Source organism: Uranotaenia lowii, chromosome 2 (assembly GCF_029784155.1).
Source record: "Uranotaenia lowii strain MFRU-FL chromosome 2, ASM2978415v1, whole genome shotgun sequence".
NCBI lineage: Eukaryota > Metazoa > Arthropoda > Insecta > Diptera > Culicidae > Uranotaenia > Uranotaenia lowii.
This window is the reverse complement of record NC_073692.1, coordinates 243,284,714-243,299,618: the sequence shown is the minus strand read 5'-3', so window position 1 is coordinate 243,299,618 and position 14,905 is coordinate 243,284,714. Positions and strand designations below refer to the sequence as shown.

The 14,905-nt window shown below is 29.3% G+C and overlaps 1 protein-coding gene across 3 annotated transcripts in view; it reads right to left on the bottom strand.

The window, feature by feature from the left end:
* Positions 1-14,905, bottom strand: part of LOC129743863 (rho GTPase-activating protein conundrum) — a 352,674-nt gene that overhangs the window by 25,848 nt on the left and 311,921 nt on the right. For all 3 annotated transcript variants that reach the window (XM_055736074.1, XM_055736076.1, XM_055736075.1), the window contains one exon: positions 4,191-4,258. In XM_055736074.1, coding sequence (XP_055592049.1) covers positions 4,191-4,258 — 68 coding nt within the window. The remainder of the gene's footprint in view (positions 1-4,190; positions 4,259-14,905) is intronic.

The window sequence follows — 14,905 nt, the reverse complement described above, 5'->3', positions numbered from 1 at the left end:
GATTTTTGTTATTTTTGTAGTTTTTGTAATTTTTTGTAATTTTTATAATTTTTGTATTTTTTGTCATTTTTGTAATTTTTGTAATTTTTGTAATTTTTGTAATTTTTGTAATTTTTGTAATTTTTGTAATTTTTGTAATTTTTGTTATTTTTGTAATTTTTGTAATTTTTGTAATTTTTGTAATTTTTGTAATTTTTGTAATTTTTGTAATTTTTGTAATTTTTGTAATTTTTGTAATTTTTGTAATTTTTGTAATTTTTGTAATTTTTGTAATTTTTGTGATTTTTGTAGTTTTTGTAATTTTTATAATTTTTTGTAATTTTTATAATTTTTGTATTTTTTGTAATTTTTGTAATTTTTGTAATTTTTGTAATTTTTGTAATTTTTGTAATTTTTGTAATTTTTGTATTTTTTGTAATTTTTGTAATTTTTGTAATTTTTGTAATTTTTGTAATTTTTGTAATTTTTGTAATTTTTGTAATTTTTGTAAGTTTTGTAATTTTTGTAATTTTTGTAATTTTTGTAATTTTTGTATTTTTTGTAATTTTCGTAATTTTTGTAATTTTTGTAATTTTTGTAATTTTTGTAATTTTTGTAATTTTTGTAATTTTTGTAATTTTTGTAATTTTTGTAATTTTTGTTATTTTTGTAATTTTTGTCATTTTTGTAATTTTTGTAATTTTTGTTATTTTTGAAATTTTTGTAATTTTTGTAATTTTTGTAATTTTTGTAATTTTTGTAATTTTTGTAATTTTTGTAATTTTGTAATTTTTGTAATTTTTGTAATTTTTGTAATTTTTGTAATTTTTGTAATTTTTGTAATTTTTGTAATTTTTGTCATTTTTGATTAATTTTGTAATTTTTGTAATTTTTGTAATTTTTGTAATTTTTGAATTTTTTGTAATTTTTGTGACTTTTGTTATTTTTGTAATTTTTGTAATTTTTGTGATTTTTGTAATTTTTGTAATTTTTTTAAATTTTTGTAATTTTTGTTATTTTTGTAATTTTTGTAATTGTTGATTAATTTTGTAATTTTTGTAATTTTTGTAATTTTTGTAATTTTTGTAATTTTTGTAATTTTTGTTATTTTTGTAATTTTAGTATTTTTTGTAATTTTTGTAATTTTTGTTATTTTTGTAATTTTTGTAATTTTTGTAATTTTTGTAATTTTTGTAATTTTTGTATTTTTTGTAATTTTTGTAATTTTTGTAATTTTTGTAATTTTTGTAATTTTTGTAATTTTTGTAATTTTTGTAATTTTTGTAATTTTTGTAATTTTTGTAATTTTTGTTATTTTCATAATTTAAGTATTTTTTGTAATTTTTGTTCTTTTTGTAATTTTTGTAATTTTTGTTATTTTTGTAATTTTTGTAATTTTTGTAATTTTTGTAATTTTTGTAATTTTTGTAATTTTTGTAATTTTTGTAATTTTTGTAATTTTTTGTTATTTTTGTAATTTTTGTAATTTTTGTTATTTTCATAATTTAAGTTTTTTTTGTAATTTTTGTAATTTTTGTAATTTTTGTAATTTTTGTAATTTTTGTAATTTTTGTAATTTTTGTAATTTTTGTAATTTTTGTAATTTTTGTAATTTTTGTAATTTTTGTAATTTTTGTAATTTTTGTAATTTTTGTAATTTTTGTAATTTTTGTAATTTTTGTATTTTTTTTAATTTTTGTAATTTTTGTAATTTATGTAATTTTTGGAGATTATGTAATTTTTATTGAAATTTTTGTGATTTTTGTTATTTTTGTAGTTTTTGTAATTTTTTGTAATTTTTATAATTTTTGTATTTTTTGTCATTTTTGTAATTTTTGTAATTTTTGTAATTTTTGTAATTTTTGTAATTTTTGTAATTTTTGTAATTTTTGTAATTTTTGTAATTTTTGTAATTTTTGTAATTTTTGTATTTTTTGTAATTTTTGTAATTTTTGTAATTTTTGTAATTTTTGTAATTTTTGTAATTTTTGTAATTTTTGTAATTTTTGTAATTTTTGTAATTTTTGTAATTTTTGTAATTTTTGTAATTTTTGTAATTTTTGTAATTTTTGTAATTTTTGTAATTTTTGTAATTTTTGTAATTTTTGTAATTTTTGTAATTTTTGTAATTTTTGTAATTTTTGTAATTTTTGTAATTTTTGTAATTTTTGTAATTTTTGTAATTTTTGTAATTTTTGTAATTTTTGTAATTTTTGTAATTTTTGTAATTTTTGTAATTTTTGTAATTTTTGTAATTTTTGTAATTTTTGTAATTTTTGTAATTTTTGTAATTTTTGTAATTTTTGTAATTTTTGTAATTTTTGTAATTTTTGTAATTTTTGTAATTTTTGTAATTTTTGTAATTTTTGTAATTTTTGTAATTTTTATGATTTTTGTAATTTTTGTAATTTTTGTAATTTTTGTAATTTTTGTAATTTTTGTCAGTTTTGTCCTTTTTGTCAATTTTGTCATTTTTGTCATTTTTGTCATTTTTGTCATTTTTGTCATTTTTGTCATTTTTGTCATTTTTGTCATTTTTGTTATTTTTGTCATTTTTGTCATTTTTGTCATTTTTGTCATTTTTGTCATTTTTGTCATTTTTGTCATTTTTGTCATTTTTGTCATTTTTGTCATTTTTGTCATTTTTGTCATTTTTGTCATTTTTGTCATTTTTGTCATTTTTGTCATTTTTGTCATTTTTGTCATTTTTGTCATTTTTGTCATTTTTGTCATTTTTGTCATTTTTGTCATTTTTGTCATTTTTGTCATTTTTGTCATTTTTGTCATTTTTGTCATTTTTGTCATTTTTGTCATTTTTGTCATTTTTGTCATTTTTGTCATTTTTGTCATTTTTGTCATTTTTGTCATTTTTGTCATTTTTGTCATTTTTGTCATTTTTGTCATTTTTGTCATTTTTGTCATTTTTGTCATTTTTGTCATTTTTGTCATTTTTGTCATTTTTGTCATTTTTGTCATTTTTGTCATTTTTGTCATTTTTGTCATTTTTGTCATTTTTGTCATTTTTGTCATTTTTGTCATTTTTGTCATTTTTGTCATTTTTGTCATTTTTGTCATTTTTGTCATTTTTGTCATTTTTGTCATTTTTGTCATTTTTGTCATTTTTGTCATTTTTGTCATTTTTGTCATTTTTGTCATTTTTGTCATTTTTGTCATTTTTGTCATTTTTGTCATTTTTGTCATTTTTGTCATTTTTGTCATTTTTGTCATTTTTGTCATTTTTGTCATTTTTGTCATTTTTGTCATTTTTGTCATTTTTGTCATTTTTGTCATTTTTGTCCTTTTTGTCATTTTTGTCATTTTTGTCATTTTTGTCATTTTTGTCATTTTTGTCATTTTTGTCATTTTTGTCATTTTTGTCATTTTTGTCATTTTTGTCATTTTTGTCATTTTTGTCATTTTTGTCATTTTTGTTATTTTTGTCATTTTTGTCATTTTTGTCATTTTTGTCATTTTTGTCATTTTTGTCATTTTTGTCATTTTTGTCATTTTTGTCATTTTTGTCATTTTTGTCATTTTTGTCATTTTTGTCATTTTTGTCATTTTTGTCATTTTTGTCATTTTTGTCATTTTTGTCATTTTTGTCATTTTTGTCATTTTTGTCATTTTTGTCATTTTTGTCATTTTTGTCATTTTTGTCATTTTTGTCATTTTTGTCATTTTTGTCATTTTTGTCATTTTTGTCATTTTTGTCATTTTTGTCATTTTTGTCATTTTTGTCATTTTTGTCATTTTTGTCATTTTTGTCATTTTTGTCATTTTTGTCATTTTTGTCATTTTTGTCATTTTTGTCATTTTTGTCATTTTTGTCATTTTTGTCATTTTTGTCATTTTTGTCTTTATGACATCGAATGTAGGAAAAGAATTTTGTGAAATTTTTAACAAGAACTTATTTTTGCTTTGAGTAATGTTGAAAAGACACTCTGGATCACTTTGCACATCCCCTTTTTTAAATAAGCAGTGTTTTATAATCTAATTTATACAATAAAATCAGGGAACATTTGTTATTAAATTTCGAATAAAACATAGCTCATTCGACATCTGTGGATGCTGAACATCCGATTTAGCGGACGCCTCAGGAAATTTGCAATTTCGAGTCCTTCCAGTGCATCAACCCTACTACGCCCATGAAAGGTGCTTTCCATTTCCATCGCTCCAGAACGTTCATTTTCCTTCGATAGAACAACTCTTACCTCTTCAAAGGCCCTGGTCAGCTGAGGAAATCCAGCTGCATTTAACCATTCCGCCTCCAGTTCTCCATCTGTAAGTAAAAGAGAGAAAGAGGTGGTAAAAAATGCAATATACATAATTAATATTGTTGCTACACAGGATAAGTACAGTGTTTCGGTCGTTGTGTTGTGTGTGTGTCGCCCTCCGGTTTTGTTATAAACAGCATCCGTTCGCAGACGCTGAAGGTTGTTATTGTCTTTAAACTATCCGGCTAGCCACTTGGCTGGTGATAATCACCGGTTTGTCAGATGCAAATTAAATACTGTTAGAAGTTATTACCATGTCAAAAAGAAATCAGTCGCTATTTCTGCGCCGGCATAAGAAAGCAATTTCAAGGATAACAGCTATTCAAGGTCTAACGGGCGGTTACAAGCTATACCGCAATCCTAATGGAGTTGGTAGTGAAATGTTCTTTTTAGTGAATGGAATATTTCAGTGATTCAAAAGGCTTTATGAAAAGATTTCAAGACGAAATAATACCCCATCATTAAATAAATTGCTTAAAAGTCCTTAGAGAACTTCTCCAACAGAACATGTTCAGTTCGGACCAATTTTGATGCGACTCTCAGAACAGGCACGCATCACTGTGCGGTATGTACTTAGGTTAAGTTACCATTATCACGTAAGGCAGGTGTGGAAGCTTTCTTTGCGTTTACGAAAATGTCGAACAGCACTCTGCTTGGGGGTCGCGCGCCCATTGCATAATACACGTGTAGAAGATTTCTTGTTGTTAGAATCAGCAGTTCAGTCGCGTGGCGAAAAAAAAAATAACAGCAATTCTCACCAGCACCGGTAATTTGAAAAACATTTTAGCACCGTAAGTAGCTACTTACACCGGGCAGGTGTGATAACAACATCATTAAAGAGCTTCATTACCAGAGAGAGCAAAGAAGAGATGGCTTTGCGGACTTTAATTTTACTAGCTTTTTAGAGTATCTGATGATGATTTAAACAACATCGCTAGGCACTTCTGGAACTGATGAAGACATTTACTGGGTTAAACTTTTGTTTTCCATCAAATAATCTTTTTCTAGGCCTAGGTAAACTTTACCTAAGCTAGTTATGAACAAGCTGGTTCATAATCAAAGATATCCATTCTGGTAAAAAAAAGTTCTAGGCTCATTTCGGTACATTTTTCTCTTGTTGTTATTCTAAAATCATGTCACATACATAAAATATTTTTTAAAATCAGAAAAATTTGAAATACATGAAATAACACATCGCCCATAATATTGCAGAAATAATTTCAGTTAACTGTAAAAGCTTTTAAACCTCACACCCCCGGCCCACCATCGCATGAAGATTTTTTCTAAGTATTTTTTTTTTTTAATTTATCGTGGCAGCGGGAAATTACTTGATCCCAAAAGGTTTTTGAAAATAACTATTAATAAACATGTCAGAAAATTGGCGGAATCACATGCTATATCACTCTTAGACTAAGATATTTCTTTTTACGACAGACACTATATGCGTTCACAAATTGAAACTAATTTTCAATTGTAAATTTCGAATTGCAATTTCACAAACCTTTTGTATTGAAACTTAAATATAACCAGGGCCGGATTAAGCAATCGGGGGGCCCGGGGCAATTTTCCTCGGGGGGCCCTATGTTCGTTTTTTTTTCAAATGCTATCCCAGAGAATACAAAACAAACGTGTAAAAGAACTGGGGATGAGTTCCGTATGTGTGAATTTCTCAAAAATAAAAGCTCTTATTTAAGCCGCAAAATGCAAAGTTTAATTTTCATTTTTTAATACCCTTATCAACAACTAAAATTCTCTGATTTGGGAAAATCCTGGATAGATATTTTAAATGATTTTCATTTTATAATTGATCGTCTGATTTGTGCTTCATGGAGAAATATTTACCACATTGCAATTGAAAAATATCATGAAGATTTGAAACGTAGAATACAAAATCAAAAAAAAAAAACAAAATAATAAAATTCAAATTTTATAGAGATACAGATATAAGAGTTTAAATCAGGTTATATTCAGAACCACAATTACTTGTCTTCAATCTAAATCAAAATTTCAAAACAAAATTCAGAAACAAAATATAAATTAAATTGAAAAAAAATCAAAGTTACAATCAGAGTCAAAGCAGAAATTGCACCAATTGTGAATTTCAACTTTATATCTTTGAAACACAAAAAAACGTCTTCATGAGATGTTTATGAATATGGTTCTCATCAAATAACTTTTTTTTCAAATTGTTATTCTAAATGTGACAAGAGTTCCATTCGATGCCCTCAAAGCCAAAGAGGTATAAGTGCAAAAATGATCGATTTGAGAGAAAAATCAGATTAGAGATTAAATGATTAAAACACAGATTCAGTTATCATTGAAAAAAGTCATATAAGGAGATCAAATGAGTTCAGTTCCTTAAACATAGATCCTGAGCTCTCGAATTTCAGAAAAACCATACTTCATTAACTTAAGAAGCAACGCAAGACTTGAAAGTCTCAATTAATAAAATCTGGAAAAAGATAAGATTAAAAACTTAGATATATTCATGTTGAGAGAATCACTAATTTGAGAATGATGATTTGGAAAATGATATGCTGACTTCAAGATATTAACTTCAGTAGATGATAAAATTTTGGCTAAATCAGTTGAAAATGTTTCAATACGAATTTCAAGTCTAAGAGATAAATTGGGATGGAAATTCAATAAAGAAACTCTGTATTGTCTATTGGTCCAATTTAGGCAACTACAGTATTTTTTAAGATTTTTTTTTTCAAAAAATAGAGAAGGAAAAGGTTCTAAATTTATGAACCATCGGAAATTTCAATAATAATGATCGAAAAGTAAAAATACTGCCCGGATAAAATTCTTAAATGTTTATCAGAAAGCATCTCTGTTTTCACTTAGCAATGTGAGTCAGTTTCGTCGAAATAAGCTACTATTTTAGTGCAGTAAGCATTACTAGGAAAATTAACGTAATAATAAACATTATTATTGTGCAAGTCGTTTGTATGGAAATAAATGAGGAGATATTTTCCTTTGTTTTTTCCGTTCTGTACAGAATATCCTGACTGTTATGTTTCGATAAAAAAAAAAAATTTGAGCTGTTTTGCCTCATATTCTTTTTAATTTTTGTTTCGAATTCGGTTCACATTATTTTAGTTCAGATTTTAGGTTGAAAACTTTGAAATTCAATACCAAGATTATGATATTCTTAGCCCGCGAAATGCGGGAGAACTTCATCACTGCTTACTCTAGGGAACCCCCTTAACTTGTGCAAGAGAAAAACTACATATTCTCTATATAATTTCACGGAGGCCCTTTTATTTGTTATATTTCAAGTTTTCATTCCAATTTTCTAGTTTTTATTTTTTTTCATAGATTTGTAGAAATTGAAGTAGTATGATTAAAGTAATGTTAAAACTTTTTTTCCCTCGGGAGGCCCCCCTGAGTCGGGGGGCCCGGGGCAATTGCCCCCTTTGCCCCCCCCTTAATCCGGCTTTGAATATAACTTACTAACCTCCTCTTTGGAATGGATTTTCATAAAGAACGGTAACAACTTAACAATTTCAGAATTTGAAACCAACCATTTTAACATAAAATTACATTAATCAAATACTGAATTAACACATCAACAAGCTGGTAGCCAAGTGACAGATGCTTATCACTCATGATTGTCAACAGAATCAGCGAAACAAAAAAATTAAAGTAGTAGTAAGGCTGCTGCTGCTGATTGTGTTCATTTGGCCTTCCGGTGGAATAAGACGGAATTGGCTCTAGATGCGCAGATATTTAAGGCTGCTGCTGATTGTTTTGATTTGACCTTCCGGTGGAATAAGACGGAATTGGCGTTAGGAGCGCAAATATTTAAGGCTGCTGCTGCTGATTGTTTTGGTTTGGCCTTCCGGTGGAATAAGACGGAATTTGCGTTAGAAGCGCAGATATTATAGGCTGATTGTTTTTATTTCCGGTAAAAAAAAACGGAGGTGGGTAAGGAAGTACAGATTTTTTAAGCTGCTGTTGCTGATTGTTTGTTTTGATTTGGCCTTCTGGTGGAAAAAGACAGAATTGGCTTAAAAAGCACAGATTTTTAAGGCTGCTGCTTCTGATTTTCTATTTTGATTTGGGTTTTGTTACGTAGTGGCAAGGCCGTGCGTCCCCATGAAGATTTATTCCAAGCAAAATTTTCAGCGTAGTAGGTATCGGAAAATAACTTGATCTTAAATAAGTGTTAACAAGCAAGTCAAAAATTTTGCTCGCCTTCGGCGGAATTCAGTCTTAAGACACCCTTGGCTTGAAACATTTCATTCTACGACACTTCATGACGTTCACGATTTGAAACTAGTTTTTCATTGTAAATTTCAATTTAAAATTCAATTAACCTTTTGTATTGAAACTCTTAACTTGACATACAAAAACCCTACTCCATCTTTAGAATAGGTTTTTATTAAGAATTGTAACTAATCAGGAACAGAGTTCGAAACGAACCTTTTTAACTTTAAAATTAATTCATCGAATAGGGGAGAGTGGGGTATCGTGGGCCATGGGGAAACGTGGGCCACTTTTAATATCTCAGATGTGTGTTGAGGTAAAAATCTCGAACCAACTGTCATTGTCGTCGCTTTGCGTGAGCATGTATTCCTATATGTTGTTAACTGAAATACGCATCATATGCTTCTTTTATTTATCAAGCTAAAAAATGTTGGAAAAATTTACTTACATAATTTAAAAAACACCCGCTAATTTCATCGATGAGGAACCTAAAGTGCATAACAAAAATATGCTCATACGCTTATGATCTTAGTTTTGTCATGATCTTTCACGTGGAAAAGGAATTTTTGATGAAACATCAATAAGTCACACAAACGCAATCAATTTGCAAATCATAGCTTGTGGGGAATCGTGGGCCACACATCTTGAATCACCTATATTTTTATGTTTTTATACACATTCAGAACTCAAAACACGTTTTACCTATCTGCAAAGTTTTCTTATGCCAAATGAAGAGTTATGAAAAATATTTTGTCCATCCTATATAAGAAATTTTGCCAAAACGATAGCGAGCCAGGTTTTGGAATCTATGCGATCATACACAGCTCTCTTTTTTTATTTCATCATCTGAAATTGCTTTTAAATAACGAAATGAATTATGAAATCACAGTTTTGGGTCAACTCATAAACTTTGCATGTTATTTGGTCAATTTGGATTTGGTGGCCCACGATTCCCCACCATTTTTCAAAATCCAAAAAATATTGCTTTTTTTTAAACGGTCAGAATTTGGGGAAAATAACTTACTAAAAAATTTAAAAAAATACCTTATGATACCTCGAAAATGTAGGAAACCATACCATTTTTTATTTTCATTTTATCTTTTATAATAAAGGAGTTATGGAACAACGAGAAAAAGTGGCCCATGATTCCCCACTCTCCCATACTAATTTTACACATCGAAAAATTGGAAACCATGCAACAGGCACAATGATCAACAGAATAAGCAAAAACAAACAAATCGAAAATCTAATACTCTCTACGTTATAACTTAAATTTTGATTCAATAAAATCGTTTATGTCATTAAAAATGTTATGCTGATATGAAATATTCTTCAAGACACCAATTTCAGTCTAAATTTTTTGTATTTCTTGCTCTTGCTGAACATCAGATTTGAGAAGGTTTTGATAAATTACACAAGGCCCAAAATGCATTTTTTTCCAAGGTGCAGTGAATTTAAAAAACTAATTTTGTCGAACTTGAGTGCCCTGAATCTAAATATGCAATCTTTCTATCAGCGATCAGCTGTTATTGAAATAACTTTCAGTTTAAAATCATTTAAGGAAGTTCTGGAATTTTTTGACAAAACTTCAAAACAACAAAAAAACATTTTTAAATATAAGCTTTGAATGATTAAACAATTTTTTTCAAAACATTAAGTAATTTAGAGTTCTGCGCAAAAAGTTATAGTAGTTTTCTATATGTTTACTTTTCTCATTTAACGAATTTTTAAAGAAGTTTTAACCAATCTTTCCAAATTTGCAAAAATTGTCGAATTTTATTTTTCAAAATCATGCATCATCATCAGCATCATCATCATCGTCAAAATATTATTCCTTAATTGAATAAAATATTATAAACGAAACCAGAACTGGATTTTTTCACAAATGTAGGTTTAATAGTTGATCAGTTATCAATGATTGATTTCACTTAAGACTGACAAGTTTAAAACAAAATGTGATAGTTTCAATTCAACAAAAGATTCGAGTTCAGGACGCTAAAATCTACCAAATTAATCATTAAAATATGAACAACAAAACGCTTCTCCCTTGAGTTATCAATTAAATTTATTAAATAAGTTTAGTAATGGTAAGACGTGATTATTGAAAAAAAAATTTAAACTTACATTTTTCATCTTGATATTTTGTTTCAATTTTCGAATGAATTAACCGAATTTCAATGTACAGTATTTTTCCAACTTTTAAATAAATTTTCCAAATTTTAAAGTCAAGCTATTTAAATTTTTATAAATATTTTTAATAAGTTTGTCTCTGTTTTTCAATTTTGAATATTTTTGTTTTAAAACATAAACCTTTATTTTTTTTCCTTATCAAAAATTCACATTTCAAATTGTGATTAATTTTTTTTACATTCAAAATGCATCAACGCTTGAGTTGGAAATGAAGAAAAAAATGTAAATTAAGATGAGAAATAATATCAATTATTATCATTTTTCTAACAATCAATCATGGTTAATTTTTTACCTGATCTGACATTTATTTATTGAACATTATTCGAATTTAGATTTAATTTTTATAGCTGTTATTTAGATGTAATAACATATTTCTAATTTGAAAACTATACTGCTGAGAAATTATTTTAAATCAAATTTCTAGTTCAGAGCAAGGAACATCATTTTTAAAAAAATTATCATTAACTGACCGAAAACATCATTGATTTGACACTTTCATTGTCATTTGTTTAAAAAAATATTTATTCATTTTATCACTTAATTTTTTTTTGAGTTCGTGTGAAAATTATGTGTAAGCAACTGATGTTAGAAATCAATTTCCTTCTTTTTTTATTTAATTTGGTAGTGTTATTATTTTTAGCTGAATTTGAATTTCGAAAACCCCCCCCATCGACGGGTCCTTCGCACGGGCCTGCGTAGTGGATATTTTACCTCTTTAAACCTTGATAGTCGCGAATATTACTACCAGCACTTTTGCGCCATCTGCGAATGCAGATGTGCTAGCAGCCAAGATACTTTGCCCGGACTCTTACCCAGGGGGGGACCATTTGTTTTCGCGCTCTACAGAGGGAAGAAGCAAACTGGCAATATCGTTGGGAATATAGATCGGCTCTTTGAAAATCAATGCAAGCGCATTTCAATCCCAAAGATCTCAAAGGAATCAATAAAGTACAACGACTTACCAACGAATTGCCAACTACGTCTTCCGGATGTCCAAACATAGGCCGTCGGATTGCCTCTTCAGTCGGACAGGGGGTTAGTTTTGAGCCACCATACTTCCGTCGACTTTCGAGACTCTTTCCAAGGTTTCCGATTTTGGAATTCGCACGGTAGGTACTTCGTTTCAACCACGACGTTCGATTTAACCACGACGCTTCTCATAAATCCTATACTTCGACAATAATCTTTAAACCACGACTACTTTTTCGACATCCGTCTTACAACCAGGTTCCAGGATTAGAAAGCTGGCTCATGTCTTGCCAGCTTTCAGGAAAACCTTTCCCACCGCCCTTCTTCTGAGGTTTTTCCTCAAACCCAATGCTCAGACAATGCAAAAAAGACGCGCCAGTAGTTTAAGGATTCTTTGGTGGGCGTAGTCGAACATCCCTTAATTAGCCATAGTCCTATTTGCCGCTGGTAGTGTTCGTGATATTATGCTGGTTGTTGCACCAACACTTTTCAGTTTAGGGACAATCAACCTCAAAAACGACCATGTGTGTCGACTGGCTGCCCTTTTTTTGTACCGAGAGTTTTTGAGGTTAATTGTCCCGTCGCATCTGTACACGCTCAGCAAGTGTGCGTAAGAAATGTCAGAAACAACTCTATTGCGCTTTAAGGACGCCCTCTCGATCTTAGGTCAAGAAGCGTCGCTTACACTGAGTAAATCTAGATTTTCAAAGAGTTTCACTTAAATTACTAACGATATTGCCAATAAGCTTCGGGAGCATTTGTTGCCACGCAACAGTTTTTAAGGCTACAGCTGTTGATTTTTTGTTTTGTTTAAGCCTTCTGGTTGGGTAGGCTGTTTCTTAGAATACTATCCAATTATTTCGGGTCTGGTTATCACAGACAGAGTAACAAGAAAAGCACAGTTTGAGAAAGATGTTGCTAAGAATGTTGTTTTACGGATTGTTCCAGCTCTGGTAAACAAAAGCTGAGCGACAGGAAAAGCACGATTTGGGAAGGCTTTTGTGAAGAATATTTTCGGATGGGACGAAGAAAAACAAAAGCCTGTAAATAAAAGATTCTATTGAGAATACAGATGAGAAGAAATGTAGTGATGAGATGAAGGATAAACAGAAATTAAATAAAATTTATAGGATGGAGAATAAAGATGTGGAATATGGAATTAAAATTATTGATATTTGGTTAAAAAAAATTGTTCTACTAAAAAACTAAAGTTGACGCGTAAAAAGTTTTGAATGAGAATAGAGGTGAGAAAGAATGTAGGGATGAGATGAAGGATATGCAGAAAATGTATCAAATTTAGTTAATAATAAAATAAAATAATAGTTGTATTCGGCAACACTGAAGATAAATAAAATGAAATAAATAACTATGGCAACGTTTGCTATTTTGGCAACACTAGGCAGACAAACAAAACAAAGTCAGTCATTGATCTTTTCTTGTGAGCGACAGACGTGTAGAAGTGAATCTCTGAATTGAGATTCGTAAAATCACGACAACGATCTGAAATTTATTTTGGAATTTGGATTTAATTTCTATTTAATTCTGGTTTCATTTGTAATGTCTTCTATTTCTTCACTGATTTTTAGGTCCGAAGATTATTCTTGTTTTGTTGAAATTTTAATTCGTATTTGTTTTCTAGTGTTTCGCAAATTTTGATTTGAAATTTGTGAACTAGACTGCTTAAAATTTATTTTCAAGCATATTTCTAATTCAGAGTAAGGAACATCTATTTGAATAATTTATTAATGACTTACGAAAAAAGTATTGATTTTAATATTTGATGAATGGCATTTTGAATCGTTACAGTGAAATTTATTATTTACTCAAGTTTGTGTCACAGTCTTAAGTAGGAAAATAGTTTTAGAAACAAATTTTCTTATTTATTATTTATTCAACTTCTTAATTGTGAGTCAGTACTCGTGACAATATTCCTTAAATAAGGAGATTCACCAAAATAAGTAATTTACAATCGAGCAGCACGAACTGCTGAACGGGATGGAATCTGTAGTTTTACATCCTTCGAGGGTATTCACACACTGACAGAATGACATACCAAGCGACTTCATCACAACGCTCTATCATCATCACCATTCAAGATGGAGCCACGACCGATCTGAAAACAGGCCACGGCATGACCTCCTTACCTACAGCGAGACCTTAGTAACGCCATTCCAACTCTTCAAAATATATATATTTATTTTTCAACAAGTCACCGAAGAAGCTAAGCCACTGCCTTAAGCTGATAACGTAACTGCAATGCAGCCAGGTAGAGGCAGTGAGGACAAAAAAAGTGTTAGCCGGCGGCTACAAACTGATGGTAATAATAACGATGATGATGATCGTCGTCATCTTTCGAGCCACCGTGAAACAACAACCCCTTCGGGTTATGGGCCACAAAAATGCGGGGGATGGATGCGTGAGACTGTGACAAGAGCATGGGTGTGACCTGCCACGAACTTTTACGCTCGGTCTTTGGCAACTCGGAGACGATTTTAAATGAGCTACAGGTAAAACTAGACTTCACGGTATGTATGTTTAAACTTGTCGATTTTTTAATTCATGAGAAGTTTTGGGTAGCGTTCATATTGCATTGTGTTATGATCAAAGAAACAAATTTTAAGTTTTAAAATCACAATATGTACGAAAAGCCTTTGGTGAACATTTAACGCCTCACAAAAAAAATCAAACATTTGCTTTGTCATTGGACAGATTAAATCACCCGAACGACCATTTCATTCAACCGTCATAAATCAACAATCACAAAAGGCTGGTGCTTTTGTCAGACTGCATGAGTGACCAAATCTAGGCATTCTCTCAGGTTGACGAGATGATGATGGCAACCTCAATAAATAGTGTGTCAGTCAATCATATCGCCAAAAAAGAACCTCAAAGTTCAAATCCATACTGTTTTCGCAGGTGGTTTTAAGGTATTTCGAGGGCGTTACTATCAATCTTTTTCCCAACACTTTGATCGCCGCAATACTGCACAACCAAAAGGCACAACATGCTCGGTTATTTAGATTGTAATGATTTGTTTCTTTTCTTTAATTTCAAAGTTTTTTCGGATTCAAATGGCTGTGTAGGGACACCATTGTGCAAAACAGCATTCCAGTCGATGCCACTGTCAACTTCGATGATGGTCAGGTGATTGGGCAAGCGAAGTGATTTTGAACTGTCAAATGTTGAGAAGCCTGTATGGGCTTGATTGTCTGACCCTAAATTATAGTCTTTAATTCTTGCCTAGGTACGAGGTGCACTCCAATTTTGAAGCCTCTAGAACA